A 14,979-nucleotide genomic window follows, 5' to 3' on the forward strand; every position below is an offset into this window, starting at 1 on the left:
TCCAGCTTGACAAGCACTACATAGCTTGTTCTTCTCAAATTTCACATCCTTCAACCCTACAACTAGATCATACTTTAACAAATAATTTAGTTGATTAATACCAACATGACCCAGCCTTCTATACCAAAGCCAATCTTTTGATGACTTTGTAAACAAGCATGTGCTTAGGCTCACATCATTAGAAGAGAAATCAACTAGATAAAGATTACTATGTCTAAAACCATTGAAAACTACACTATTATCCTTCATACTAGATATTATCACAGCATTTGAAGAAAAAGTTTATGAAAGATCAAGATCACATAATTGAGCAATAGATAACAAATTAGAGTTTAGAGATTCAACTAGTAAAATATTTGAGATAGATAAATCATTTGAGATTCAATTTTACCTAATCCCTTTACCTTTCCTTTCCTATTATCTCCAAATGTGATTTTTGTCATACTCCGATCCATTATTGCTCATAGAAGTTAAAATCTTTTGATTTCTAATCATGTGTTGAGTGCATCCATTATCTAGCACATAATGTCTCTCACTGGACTTGTAGTTTACCTACAAAACAAAATTAAGCTCTTTTAGGTACCCAAACTTATTTGGGTCTTTGGATGTTAGTCACCAAAGCTTTAGTTACCTAAGTGGCATTCTTTTTAGCACCGATTATAGGAGTGGTAACAAATCTAGCTTTAACACTACCATTAGAGCATATCTTAAGAACATAGCATGAATCAAAAGATGCATATGAATTATCTAAGATATTTTGATCCTTCTTAATATGTTCGGTTTTCTTGCACTTCATACAATAACCACTACCTTTCACAAAAATAATTTTGTGATAAATGAATGCTTTTTTACCCTTCCTGAAACATACCTAAGGCCTTCCTTCTTGATGGAGAACTTTTGACTATCCAAAACTTGTCTAATTTTGGATTCTCCAACATAACATCTTGCAAGATCATTGGTTAGTTTTTTTTTACCTTTTCTTTTAGCATGATATTTTCATCAATAATCAAGACATCATTTCAAGATATAACTTTAGGCAAAATAAGCAAATCATCATGAAATGTAGATGAACTCATATAAGCTAAAGTAGATGCATTATCAAGAATATTATAAGATATGCTCATATCTACTTTTATTTTGTTGGTTTCATAAGCAATAAGAGAGTCCCAAGCTTCCTTGAGCATCTTATGAGTTTCTTTTAGACTCTCATGAGTCGTCTTTAGCTCCTTATAGTAATCTTGAAGAGAAGTGTGTCTTTTCTTGAACTTCTTAAACTTTACTCTTTTTTTCCCTCATAAAGTCATTAAAACCATTTATTAGCTCAACTAGATCATTATATGAATATTCATCTTTATCATCTAATGCCTTAGAGTCACCTTTTGCCATAAGATAATGAGGTGTGGGGAAGAGTGAAGTCTTGATGGCTACACCAACAAGGCCTTTTTGAGATGACTTCTCATTATTGGAATCGGAGCTTGAGCTTGCATCCGGATCCCACTCAACATAGCATGCTTGACCATCTTTCTTCTTTTTTAAGTATTTCTTGAATACCTTCTTGCCATCACTCTCCTTCTTCTTCTTAGAATATTTTTTCCTTCTTCTTGCAATTTGTGGCAATGTGTCCATTTTCGTCACATTCAAAGCATCTTGTTTCTTTAAAGAGATTTCTTTTAGAAGATTATCCCTTGTTGCTATATCCACCTTGATATCTCTTCTTATTCATGAATTTCTTGAATCTTCTCACGAAGAGAGACATTTCTTCATCATATTCCTCTTGTTTATCACTCTTTTCATAATCATCTTTGTCTTTTCATGATTGAGCCTTGAATGCAATATTTTTTTCTTGGCATCGATAGTATTATCATGAAGATTTTCTTGTGACTTCTTGAAAATGCCATGAGTGAGAATTTCACTCAAGATTTGTATTAAAGTTGTATCCTTTAAATTTGACCTCACAAGCAAAGTCACAATAGTGTCATATTTGTTAGGCAAAGCTCTAGAAAAATTATGAAAGAAATCAACATCGAAAACATCCATACCAAGTCCCTTGAGCTCATTTATTATATTGTGTAAACAATTAAATATTTTTTCAATGTTTTCTTTTTGGTAATATAGTTAATTTCTCAAGTTTACCTTTGTAAACAAAAAACTTTGCATCTTTAATTATGGTTGTGCCTTCATGAATTTCTTTGAGCCTTTCATAAATCTCATGAGTGGTTTCAAGTTTGAAAATATGATTAAACTTATTAAGATCTAAAGCACCATAAAAAATATTTATAGCTTGATCATTTGCAAGAGCATTATCCCTATCTTCAACGGTAAGATTCATAGGATCAAGAATTATATAATCCTTATCCACTATAACCTATAATTTACCATCCATAGCTTTAAGATAGACGATCATTCTAGCCTTTTAATAGACATAGTTTGACCCCTCAAAGAATAGAGGCTTTCCTACATTAACATGAACGTCACCAGTCATAATCCTACTCCAGGATGGTTAAATCCGCTATAAAAAGGAGTCCTAGGCTCTGATACTACTTGTAGGATCTAGGATACCGACTAGAGGGGGTGAATAGACGATTTTTAAAACTAACTGCTAAACGATCAACGAAACTTGCGAAAACAAACTAAAGATCGCTAGAGTAATATGAAAACAATTAAGAACTATGTCAAGGTTTGCAATTCTACGGTAACATACAACAATTTATATTTTAGGAAAATAAATTGTATAAAGTAAATTATATGAAAGTAAATTGCTCAAAGGATGACACACGAAATTTATCCCGTAGTATCAATGATTTGCCTATCACCCCTATTACATGTTGAGGTGAGTTCAAGCTTCTAATCACTTCTCTATCAAGTATCCAATTCTCACATTAGAAATGACTCACACCGAGTAACTTGATCTTAAACCGGAATAGAACAAGAACTACTTAATAACTCAATTCTACTAAAGTAACACTTAACCTCTCCGACAAGATGTGCTGAAAGCCTTTCACAATCACCGCTATAACTCATTCATAATCTTCTTTAAAGAGCTCAATAACGCAATAACCTCTAAACCGTTTAGGATGTGGCAAACTCGAAGAGTAATAAATCTATGATCTAATTTTTCAAATAGGCGGCTATTTTTAATTTTTTTATTTTTGAAATATAAAAATAAAAAGTCACCCTCCGTGCCAAATGCAACTCCAGCCCAAGAAAAACACAGGCATTATAGCTTTATAGGCCCACACAATACAGGCCCGGGCAATCAATAACAAGGCCACAGGTGGACAAGCCCAACCGCTCAACTCCAACGAATTTAACAAAAAAAAAAATCCAACTCCAACGACCCGCCCCATCTCTTCGGTCTCACTCTCGCCATTCCGCGTCTCCCGCAGAATTTCTCGAACTCGGTCGCCGACGCCGATGGATCGTTTCCGGCCGCTGAGGCGGATCCAGGTGGAGCCCGAGCCAGCGGACCCGCCAGCGCCGGCGGCCGGCGGCGGAGGGGATGTGGAGGGGGATGAGGAGCCGGCGCCCGCCGCAGGGCTGCTCATGGGAGCGAAGGTGAGGCGGCGCGCCGCGGTGTACCGCGACTGCAAGGGTGACTACATCGGCGTCCCCAGCGACCCCTGCCTCACCAAGATCCTCTCCAAGCAAGGTGCCGTGCGCCGACCCACCTCCCCATCTTATTATATAGAAAATGGGCGTGATCTTATTACTTATCTGAGGCCTATGGGTTCGGTAGTTCTCGGACATGGATCGGATGCTTTTTGCTAGTGGTAAGTATGTTCTTTGTTTCTCTGTATTGTGGTAGTTTGGGTCGTGAAGTGCGTCAGGAATTGCAGTAACTCACAAGTCTCCACCATTTTAGACCTCATAGCGGGGTGATTAGATCGTAAGATTTTTGTGTTACTTGGTATCGTGGATTAATGCAGAGAAAAGTTCCATCTGTAGCATTGGCCAGTTCAACAAAATACTGCACTGATACATCCTTGTCTGGTACAAAGTTCCTTATACTGCAATGACATCCTATTCTCGTGCTACTAACTACCGATGCCTTATTATGCATGCATGAAAGTGAAGAGTGGCAATAGTGACCTACTGCATAATCCTAGATGTATAGGGGCCATGAACCCAAATGTGAAATGAACACACTTCTCCAACACAATAAAGTGTTGTGTGCTGCGATGATAATTGGATGGCATTGCCAAATGCCCTGTCATCATGCAGAGCCTTATGTCCATCTAGTTTTCAAACTATGTCACAGAAATCTACAAGTAGATTCTTAATATGTTGCAGGAGACAACAAAGTTCTGTTTGCAGACAAGGTATTGAAGTTCACTCAATCGGGAAAGATGAAAAGGCGCATCCTGGTGATCACGGACTTTGCTCTCTACCTTGTTGATCCTGATGCTGATATATTGAAGAGGAGGATAGCTCTTGCAGCCGTTGATAAGATATGCATTAGCAACCTCAGTGATAACTTCTTCGCAATCATTGTGCCAACTGAGTATGATTGTTTAATGGCTAGCACTAGAAAGAAGGAAATTGCTGATGTTATAGTTAAGGCTATTAAGAGCACATCTGAGTATGAACCTGAGGTGGCTTCATCTAACAGGTACGTTGTTTCTGATGAACCTTTGATACGCCCTTATAAGCATAGAATGTACTCTGAACGCTTGCTTCTCACACTTACCCTTTTTTTTTTCGAGTTGCAACTGTAAAGCTAGAGTTTTAGACCCTTAAAAATTCTGTAAGTACCGTTTATAAGAAATTAGTTTTTTCCATTGACACGGCGACACCTATTATCACAGCAAGAAAGAATTAGTGTCCAGGGTTAAAATTTCTGAAATGAGAACTAGCCTTAACATAGGAGAATAAGTTTTATAACCTGATCCATTGGGTTGCATCTATATATTTCACATGAACCACAAAATGTCAAGTACACTTTTGGAAAGACCACCCTGAACTGTTCTACTTTACTCTTGCCCTCTACCACCTTCTAGGGATTTGGATAGTCTACATTAGTCTCCACCATTTAGAGTTACCCTTGCAGGTTCTTCTATTTCAAGCTTTCAACAGTAGCTCCTACCCTATGCGTACCCTATCAACTGCATTTATTTTTTTAGTGATCTTCACTTTTTGCACATCAATTTTAGTAGCTCCTGAACTCTCTCACCACTGTGTTGTACATCGAAATTGATGATTTCACTCAACACTTTGATTTAACACCTTCAATGCCTGTTAACATGTACTGCTTTGTGTTACCAATGTATGGTAGTCCAAGACCTAGCTTCTTCATTCTGCAGGTTTGAGTATCATGCAGCTGCGGAAGTGATTAAGGAGGTTGAATTTGAGGAAGTTGATGGTACATTTAATGCTGACATTCCAATGTAGATACTATGAGCTTAATCCATTTACTTGGTTACATGGAACAAACTATTGCTTTTGTGAGTTAACAGACAATCCTGTGCAGTTGATCTATTGCTACTTGTTGAGTAGCCTAATTTGCAAATGATCGCCTGCTCCTTTTCTACTACGAGATGGATGTAAACATGCAGTGCGCTTGTATTTGCCACTGATTTTTACTGATACTTATTTTGTAATATATTTTTTTTTTTGTTTGTGTGTGCTCATATTTGCTGATTTTCCATACAGGAGGCATTAAAACCAGGATTACGAACAAGGAGAAGTCATGATTCAGAATTCATGTATGGTAGTTCCCTGTAAACTGTATAGATCCTTTGATTTCAAAGGGTTTTATCTTCACTGTGTAGTGTGTACCGCAAAGAGACATAATTCTTTTGTTGTACTTTGTATTCTATTTTCTTGCTGTCATACCTGGTAGAAGTGACCTGTTCTTGTGACCACAATATCCAGTGTAGAATTTGGTGTTGTCAAACATTTGACTATCATGAAACTTTATGCGGCGCATTAGAAAGGGCTGGCCCTTTAAAAGTTTGTTTCTTATCATGTCACGTTTTGGAGATTGCAAGCCTAGAGTAGTAGCCATAGTCCCATTAGAATGATCGAGGCGAAGCTATAGAGGAAAAATAGAATATAGGGAGCTGTTGAGCTATTTCATAAGACGAGTTGGCACACTGCCTTTGATTCGGACACTGACACGCTTCTATAAAATATCTTCAGAAGGCCAGAGTACAATTCTACATACGTGCTTGACCAGGTCAGGGGAGGGCTTCGTTTAGAACATTACTTCTAATTATCATATTAAAGATGCACACAGACAGTTTCAAATCTTGGTGTGTCCATTCATGCGCTCTTAAGCGTGTCTCCGAGTGGGCTTCTTTTGGTGCCTCTCATTTCTAATCAAAATTTATACTACGCTAAGGAAGTCATGAAGAAATTGGCAATTTAAATCTCCGAAAGAACTCAAGAGAAATGGCCTTTGGCTTGTCATGCAAAGATAATGTCACATAGCCATAGGCTATATCGATCGAAATTCCAATAATCCACTGTGCTTATTTCCAATCAAATATTCAAGTGGCCTTATCTCTCTGAAAAGTTTGGCATCTGTCTATCATTTATCAACAGGTGGATCGTCCAAATTTCACCACTCGTCGAGATCATCAGTTGACATCTGCCCGTCGGCGTTGCAGAATTCCAACCATTTGTTCTTGTGAGTCGTAGTATGGAGATGCACCGTCCCGACACGAGCCCAAAGGCCATGCATGCAACATCTGAAAGAAAGAAGGCAAAAAAGAAGGCAACAACGACCACACAAGCGCTCAAAATATCATTTTTGTCGCCATCACCTTTCTATCCTCCTCCTCGGAGAAAGGAATGGAAGATCTGGGGAACAGTGTATATCTGTGCTCCTTCATGATCACCTTGACAGGGATGGCAACCGGCACCACAAAGAACGTCACATTTGATACCTACCCCTGCGATCTCTGCTTTGGAATCAATACTTCAATACTCTATCCTATCGGCGGAAGAAATCGCGAGCGCGCAAGGCGTCAAGGCTCTGTAGCTCCTGTAGCTCAACGTACCATTTTGCCTGACAGTTGGGCCCAAGCACCAGAAGCTCCTGGCCCTGTCCAAGGTGGCAAGGCTCCGTAGCTCAGCGTCCACCGTTGCCTGGCAGTTCGGCCCAAACACGAGAAGCTTCCGGCTCTGTCCCGGCCGATGAAAAAAAAAAAGGAGCAAAATATCTCCCGCACCCCGGCTCCAGAAGCCTCCAGCCGCTGGCGGACAAATCTTTGCGCCACGCTTCTCCTGGGTTTCTCCGCTGCATCTCACGCTCCGTCCAACAGCTGCAGCGCCTCCGCCAGCATCGGTCTCCGCCGCCATCCGACGGCTCCAGCCACTGCTCCCCAACCCCCCCCCCCCCCAACATCGCTCCGAAGCTCTATAGTCCAGCGCGTGTGGTCGTCTCTCCAGCTCCAGCGTCTCGATTCCTCACCGGAAGGAAGACATCGGTCTACCTCCTCGCTCCTTTCACCCCCCCCCCCGGCCGGAGTTCGACGTTTGGGTTCATCCCCGAGCTCCATCGCTTCCATCCTCACCGGCAGAGGCACATCAGCGTGTCCCCCCCTCCCCCTCCCCCCCTTCCGGTCAATCCCCTCACCCCCCCTGGAGTTCAACGTTTCGATTCGTCCCCGAGCTCCACCGCACCCATTCGTCACCGGCAGAGGCACATCAGCGCCCCCCCTCCCCGTTTTTCCGCCATTATTCTTCAGCTGTGCAACCAGATCGGTCTATCTACAACGATTCACCCCCTCCCCCCCCCCCCCCGGCGGCATTTGTCTCTCCGAAGACCTAAAAGGCCTCACTGCGGTTGCCCAGCTCTCGGCCTCCTGCATCCTCTGCGTCTCAACTCGCGTCTGTCGCTACCAAGGATCCACCTTCCTCCCTGTACTGAAGTGCTGTTGTATTACACAGGTTTGAATCCTCTTATTCACTTATTCTCATCCGACTGTTCATTGAACATTTGCATTAATATAGTGCTAACTAAAGTTTCCATCTTCATATCAGCTATGTTTTCCACCGGGGCATCAACACTTGCAAATTGGTACAACAATTTTTGCTAGATAAGCAATGCAGACATAAAAAAAAATACTAATAATGAGTTTGCTTGACCTTTTTTTTTTACAAATAATTTGAGATCTTTGTATGTATACATACAATGGTTAGAACTGATATAGGGTATTTTCTTTTCTGCTATCTTAATTACAATTAATTATTACAGCCAAAACTTCAATTTTTTTAAAGTGATTTAGTGAATAAATTAGAAATCCAATACAATGATGTCTATTAGCTGGAATAGTAGCATGTAGATCTATTATTATTACAGCCAAAGCTTCATTTTTTTTTGAGTCATATGGTGAATAATTTAGAAATCTAATACAATGATATCTATTAGCTTGAATAATGGCATGTCGATCAACAAAAGCTCCATGTTTAATGTATTGTTGCAATAGGGATTACAATGTGCAGTATCAGCACTCTATTTTCCAGTTCTGTCATCCTGATACATGTATGATTGTTCTATATATGTATATATGTATATTGATATGTTATATGTGTTTGGAATTTACATTTTACAATTTGCAGTTTACCTTACCTTTTTTTGAAGCTTCAATTTTTTTTAAAGTGATTTAGTGAATAAATTAGAAATCCAATACAATGATGTCTATTAGCTGGAATAGTAGCATGTAGATCTATTATTATTACAGCCAAAGCTTCATTTTTTTTTGAGTCATATGGTGAATAATTTAGAAATCTAATACAATGATATCTATTAGCTTGAATAATGGCATGTAGATCAACAAAAGGTCCATGTTTAATGTATTGTTGCAATAGAGATTACAATGTGCAGTATCAGCACTCTATTTTCCAGTTCTGTCATCCTGATACATGCATGATTGTTCTATATATGTATATATGTATATTGATATGTTATATGTGTTTGGAATTTACATTTTACAATTTGCAGTTTACCTTACCTTTTTTTGAAGATGATTACAACGTGCAGGATGTATTCTATTTTCAAGATCTGTCATCCCGATTGCAATTATAATAGTTGTGTAATTTTTCCCTCCTATATTTTTAAAATTACATATGCTGATGTGTGCATAGCTAAAGCAAAATTTTGCTTCACAGGTATTATTTGTGCTTATACAACTCCTGTAATCAATTGCATTGCCCCTTTTTAAGGATAATAAATGTACTGAACACTCTCCATTACTAAACTAAAGCGTGCTTAACAGAAACTATTTATACTAATTCAAGAATTTGTTCACTGTTGTAGATAGCTAAACCATAATATGTTGCTTTATGTGTTATGTCTGTATAAAAAAGGCAAAAAAAAAAAAAGTTTGCTGCAGCCTGATTTATATATATGTTATGTGTGCTTGGAATTTGCATTATACAATTTACGGTTTACCTTAATAGTTGATAGGCTTAACATAAACTATTTATACTAATTCAACAATTTGTTCACTGTCGTAGATAGCTAAACCATAATATGTTGCTTTATGTGTTATGTCTGTATAAAAAAGGCAAAAAAAAAAAAAAGAAGTTTGCTCCAGCCTGATTTATATATATGTTATGTGTGCTTGGAATTTGTATTATACAATTTACGGTTTACCTTAATAGTTGATAGACTTAACAGAAACTATTTATACTAATTCATCAATTTGTTCACTGTCGTAGATAGCTAAACCATAATATGTTGCTTTATGTGTTATGTCTGTATAAAAAAGGCAAAAAAAAAAGAAAGAAGTTTGCTCCGGCCTGATTTATATATATGTTATGTGTGTTTGGAATTTGCATTATACAATTTACGGTTTACCTTAATAGTTGATAGATACGATGGACTTCTATCTACATATCACATATCCTAATACATGCATGATTGTTCCAATAACTTGGAAATAATAGCTGGCTACTGTTCTCTGCTATTTAGTTATATACATGTCATCAAGTCGCAGATCTCGCACATGGCGACGCGTGCGAAGCAACTCTCTTTCACCTCCAATGAATGTACCAGCTATCAGTTATCCAGTTACAATCTGGTTACTAAGCTTCGATATATGACTTACAAAATTATTCTGCGTTATATATATCACATGAAGTTTTTTCATGATTTTTATTCGCAAGGATAAACCACTCATATATTTTCTCTTGGACTTAGTATCTCCGATCCACTAATGGCTTTTATCATATGTTTCTTTGTACTAAACTCCAACATATACGTTACAAAGAAACTCTTAATTGTTCTTTAAAAAAATAAAAAATAAAAATAAAAAAACCTGTGGCCACAGAGATTCTGAACCTTTTCTTATATGAAACAGAATCCCCTGGAATGCCTATTTCAGTTCCATACCTACAGCCAGACTGCCAGAAGGTACAAACCACAATAGCAAGTAAGTACTGCACATAAGGAAAAAAAATCTATCAAAAAATAGTTAAAAAAAAAAGAGTAGATCTAGATGTGAAACTACAAATACATACAATGCTTCTTACAATTTAATTAGAAATCATTGTGTATAATGCAGGGAACCATTTTTGTCCTATTGTACCACCACATATCGCTACACAGAATCGCAGGAAAAGAAAGCGTTTGAACTATTTCAAAGCTCTAGCACAACAAGGTTTATATTTTCTTCCCCTTTTAGCAACACAAGTATTTAACAAAAGAAATATTCTAATGGTACCAACGCTGCATGTATTAATTGAAATGATACTCATGTTTGCAGCTTCAGAAACTGATTTGTCGCTCTATTCATTACAAGATATGTTTGAATCAGTGAAAGAATATACGAATTTCCTCAAAGGTATGTGCCCTCTGCCTACGCAGTCGATTAATATAATACAGCATATAATCTTTTGCCAGATAGTATTATACCATGTTTAAACTAAAAGAATTTTTTTTGTTGCATATATTTAGAGACATATAAAAATCGATCTTATTATGGTGCGCCGGATTATAACTGTGATAAATGTGATGCTATCTTTTGGTACCAAGAGCGTATTGAAAAAAGCAGCTCCCATGCCCAAAAAAGAATTATATATAATTTGTGTTGCCATGGTGGAAAAATCTCATTGCCATGCTTTAGACCTAGACCAGAACCACTTAATGAACTTATTCGGTTTGATGGGGGCCCACAAAGCAACAAATTTATGCGTCATATAAGACAATACAATTCTATATTTGCTTTTACCTCTATGGGAGTTCATATTGATCGAAGCATTAACACTGGTGATGGCCCATATGTTTTTCGTATCAATGGTGTTGTCCATCATCGTATAGGATCTTTATTGCCTAAAGAGGGCGAGTCTCCTCAATATGCTCAACTTTATATCTATGATACGGACAATGAAATAACCAATAGACTAAATATATTTGGTGATGATGCAACATCGAGAGATTTAGATCCAGCTATTGTAGCAAATATCATAAAGATGCTAGATGCATATAATCCTTTAGTAAAAGAATTCAGAATGGCAAGAGGTCGTTTATTATCACCAACTGCTGCAGAGATCTCAATTAAATTAATTGGGAGTTATACAACTCATGCAGACAGATATGGTTTACCTGCTGCCTCTGAATTAGCTGCTTTGGTCATTGGTGATGCTTCTATTGGTGCAACTGAATTTGATATCATTGTTGAATGTCATAGTGGTGAATTCAAACAGATACATCCTATACATCCAGCATTGATGGCATTACAATATCCTCTTCTGTTTCCATATGGTGAGCCAAGTTACCATTTGGGCATCAAATATAAACAGATTGACGATCAGCCTTTAACTGGTAGACAAGCAATCACAATGCTTGAATATTTTACCTATTATGCTCATTACCGAAAATATGTCCCAAATCCTTATACTTGCTGTGGTCGATTATCTGATCAAGCTTCTGTAAATGCATACTCTTGCGTAGAAAGCGAACGCTTGACATATCATTTTTTCCACCAAGCTGAATTAAGATCTGAAACATATCAAGGAATCACTGAAGCAATTAACAAAGGTGCATCAAGAGGTAAAGATGTAGGAATAAAACGTACATTACCCTCCAGTTTTATTGGCTCTAAAAGATATCTGATACAAAATTACCATGATTGCATGGCTATATGTCGTGTCTATGGAGCTCCACAGCTTTTTATAACACAAACTTGCAACAGCAACTGGCTTGAAATAATAGAAGGAATCAAGTATGAGTCAGGTCAAAAACCACATGACCGAAATGATATTATTGTTCGAGTGTTCCATCTCAAGTTACATGAGCTATTAAATGATCTCAAAGATGGGAGTACATTTGGATCTGCTCTAGCTGGTAATACTACTCTCAGTTCATTTTTGCCTTCTACTATTTAATTACATTCTTGCATTTATTTTAGAAAAGATCATCATATTAGGATATTTTCAATATATAGCAGTCCTGATTCTTATATTATGTTCTTTAATTATGCTACCTTTAATGAATAACAAATTTATTTTCCCTTTACAGTTGTTCATACAAATGAATTTCAGAAACGTGGGCTACCACACTCTCATATCTTAACATGGTTAACACATGATAAATTCGAATATTTACCATCCTCTATTGATCACCATGTTTGCGCTGAAATTCCTAACAAAGAAATAGATCCTTTGGGTTATTATTTGGTTGAGGAATTTATGATTCATGGCCCATGTGGGAAACACAACCCAAATGCTCCGTGCATGAAAAATGGTGTATGCAGTAAGAGGTTTCCAAAACAGTATCGTCAAGAAACAATCATTGATCAAGATGGCTTTGTAATATACCGACGTCGTGATGACGGTAGAACAGTTACAAGGATCGGCATTCAATTGGACAACCGTTGGGTTGTGCCATATAATATGATTCTCTTAAAAAAATATCAAGCTCATATCAATGTTGAAGTCTGCAATAGAACTAATTTAATTAAATATTTATTCAAATATGTGATGAAAGGTCCTGATTATGCATGTGTTTCTTTAATCAACTGATTATCGAATGATTCTTCACATGGAGATACAGACCAACCAGATAATAACGATGGAGTAGATGAAATAGCTGAATACATAAAATCTCGGTATCTATCTGCTTGCGAGTCATTTTGGAGGCTCTTTGGGTTTGAAATACACGGTAGAACACCTGCTGTTGAGCGGCTCCATGTTCATTTACCAGGTATGAATATCATTACATGTCATGAAGCTGAAAATCTCCAAGCCATAATAAACAACCCTGATTACCAAGTGACCATGCTTACACAATGGTTCGTCACTAACCAACAAAACATCGAAGCTAGAGATCTAACATATTGTGAATTCCCTACAAAATGGACATGGCATTCTGATAAAAAAATATGGGCCAAAAGAGGTGTAAAAACACCCAAGATAGGCCGACTACGGTTTATACATCCTAGAACTGGAGAAGCATTTTACTTACGTGTGTTGCTTATGGTAGTTCGAGGTGCGACATGTTATGAAGATATTCGAACATATGAAAATATCACATATCCAACATTCCGTGAAGCATGTAAAGCTCAAGGTTTAATTGGAGATGATAACGAATGGTTTATTTTATTCGAAGAAGCCATTGTTTGGGCAACATCATCTCAATTGAGGCATCTATTCATGACAGTCGTTACCTATTGTGGTGTTACTGATATACAATTACTATTTGACAAATATTGGAAATATATGGCTGATGATATTCTCTATAAACTCCGTAAGACATTGCAGAACAGCCCATATAATATTCCTACTGAACATCTTATGGGATTGCTCATGCAAGAACTAGATTCGATGTTTGCAAAAAATGGATTATCTTTAGCTGCTTATAATCTTTCTCCATCAATCTGTTCCTCAACCATCACTACAAATAGATTAATCACAGAGGAACTATCTTATGATAGAAATGCATCACAAGAACAAGCAAACAAGATGTATCAAACTCTTAACAGCGAACAACGTACAATATATGATTCAATCATGACGAATATTCAAAACAATGCAAATTTTCTTTACTTCGTGTCAGGTATATTTGTGCCTTATATTCAATGCACGAAGATCTACACTTTTCTAAATATATTATAGATACTAATGAATTTATTTTCTTTTTCCAGGATTTGGAGGAACCGGTAAAACATTTTTATGGAACAGCATAATCTATAAATTACGCTCAGAAACAAAAATTATCTTACCTGTAGCTACAAGTGCAGTTGCTGCTTTGTTACTTGCTGGAGGTAGAACATCACATTCAAGATTTCAAATTCCGATAGATATCAATGAATCAAGCACCTGCAATATACGGCGAGGTACAAATCTATCCGAACTATTAAACAAAACTTCTTTAATTCTCTGGGATGAAGCACCAATGGCTCATAGATTCTGTTTTGAGGCATTAGACCGAAGTCTAAGAGATATTCTTTCGCTTGAAAATCCTGATAATAAAAATAAACCTTTTGGTGGAATGAACATTCTTTTAGGGGGAGATTTTAGACAAGTATTACCAGTAGTCAACACTGCGACATCAACTGAAGCCATTGGTGCGTCTATAGTCAGTTCTCAATTATGGCAACATTTCAAAGTTTTTAACCTTACAATGAATATGAGATTAGAAAATCCAAATTTGGATTCTATTGAGAAAGAAAAATTGTCAGCTTTTGCAAAATGGCTTCTAAATGTTGGTGATGGCAAAATTCCAGGGCAAATAGATTCTGAAAGTGAGGATGAGAAATGGATACTGTTGCCTACTGATATTCTATTACAACCTACTAGCAATAATCTAGAATCAATAGCCAATGCTATCTACGATGAATTCTGCACTAACTTCAATTCTATTGAATATCTTAGCAAAAGAGCATTGGTATCTCCTTTGAATTCAACAGTTGACGAAATAAATGAATTTATGCTCCATAGAGTTTCAGGAGATTGCAGATATTATTTCAGCTATGATAGTATCTTAAATTCTATTGAACAGCCCGATGATTTCTCAGTATTATATCCACCTGA

The 14,979-nt window shown here is 37.2% G+C and overlaps 2 protein-coding genes across 20 annotated transcripts in view; both read left to right on the forward strand.

The window, feature by feature from the left end:
* Positions 1 to 3,326: 3,326 nt before the first annotated feature.
* On the forward strand, positions 3,327 to 5,918 carry LOC133907850 (uncharacterized). 3 transcript variants are annotated; one of them, XR_009908044.1, is made up of 4 exons: positions 3,327 to 3,649; positions 4,291 to 4,609; positions 5,301 to 5,441; positions 5,650 to 5,918. XR_009908044.1 is itself a non-coding variant. In XM_062349956.1 (4 exons), the coding sequence occupies exons 1-4, from the start codon at positions 3,415 to 3,417 to the stop codon at positions 5,688 to 5,690; spliced, it is 654 nt and encodes a 217-aa protein (XP_062205940.1). In that variant the 5' UTR covers positions 3,328 to 3,414; the 3' UTR covers positions 5,691 to 5,918. The 3 variants fall into 3 exon arrangements, 2 of the variants coding, with proteins under 2 accessions (XP_062205932.1, XP_062205940.1); XM_062349956.1 differs by having other exon boundaries at positions 3,328 to 3,649; positions 5,301 to 5,359; XM_062349948.1 differs by lacking the exons at positions 5,301 to 5,441; positions 5,650 to 5,918 and having other exon boundaries at positions 4,291 to 5,293.
* A 1,638-nt stretch (positions 5,919 to 7,556) lies between these two features.
* The window catches only part of LOC133907870 (replication factor A protein 1-like), an 86,481-nt gene continuing 79,058 nt past the window's right edge, over positions 7,557 to 14,979 (forward strand). For 2 of the 17 annotated variants that reach the window (XM_062350000.1, XM_062350063.1), the window contains exons 1-5: positions 8,615 to 10,379; positions 10,512 to 10,607; positions 10,713 to 10,790; positions 11,495 to 12,292; positions 14,091 to 14,282. Coding sequence is in view for 5 of the 17 variants with exons in the window: in XM_062350063.1 (XP_062206047.1) it covers positions 14,253 to 14,282 (30 nt within the window). In the remaining 12 variants the exon portion in view is untranslated. The other 15 variants (XM_062350081.1, XM_062350089.1, XM_062350038.1 and 12 more) reach the window with 15 other exon arrangements.

Source organism: Phragmites australis, chromosome 2, assembly GCF_958298935.1.
Source record: "Phragmites australis chromosome 2, lpPhrAust1.1, whole genome shotgun sequence".
In the NCBI taxonomy this organism is placed as follows: domain Eukaryota; kingdom Viridiplantae; phylum Streptophyta; class Magnoliopsida; order Poales; family Poaceae; genus Phragmites; species Phragmites australis.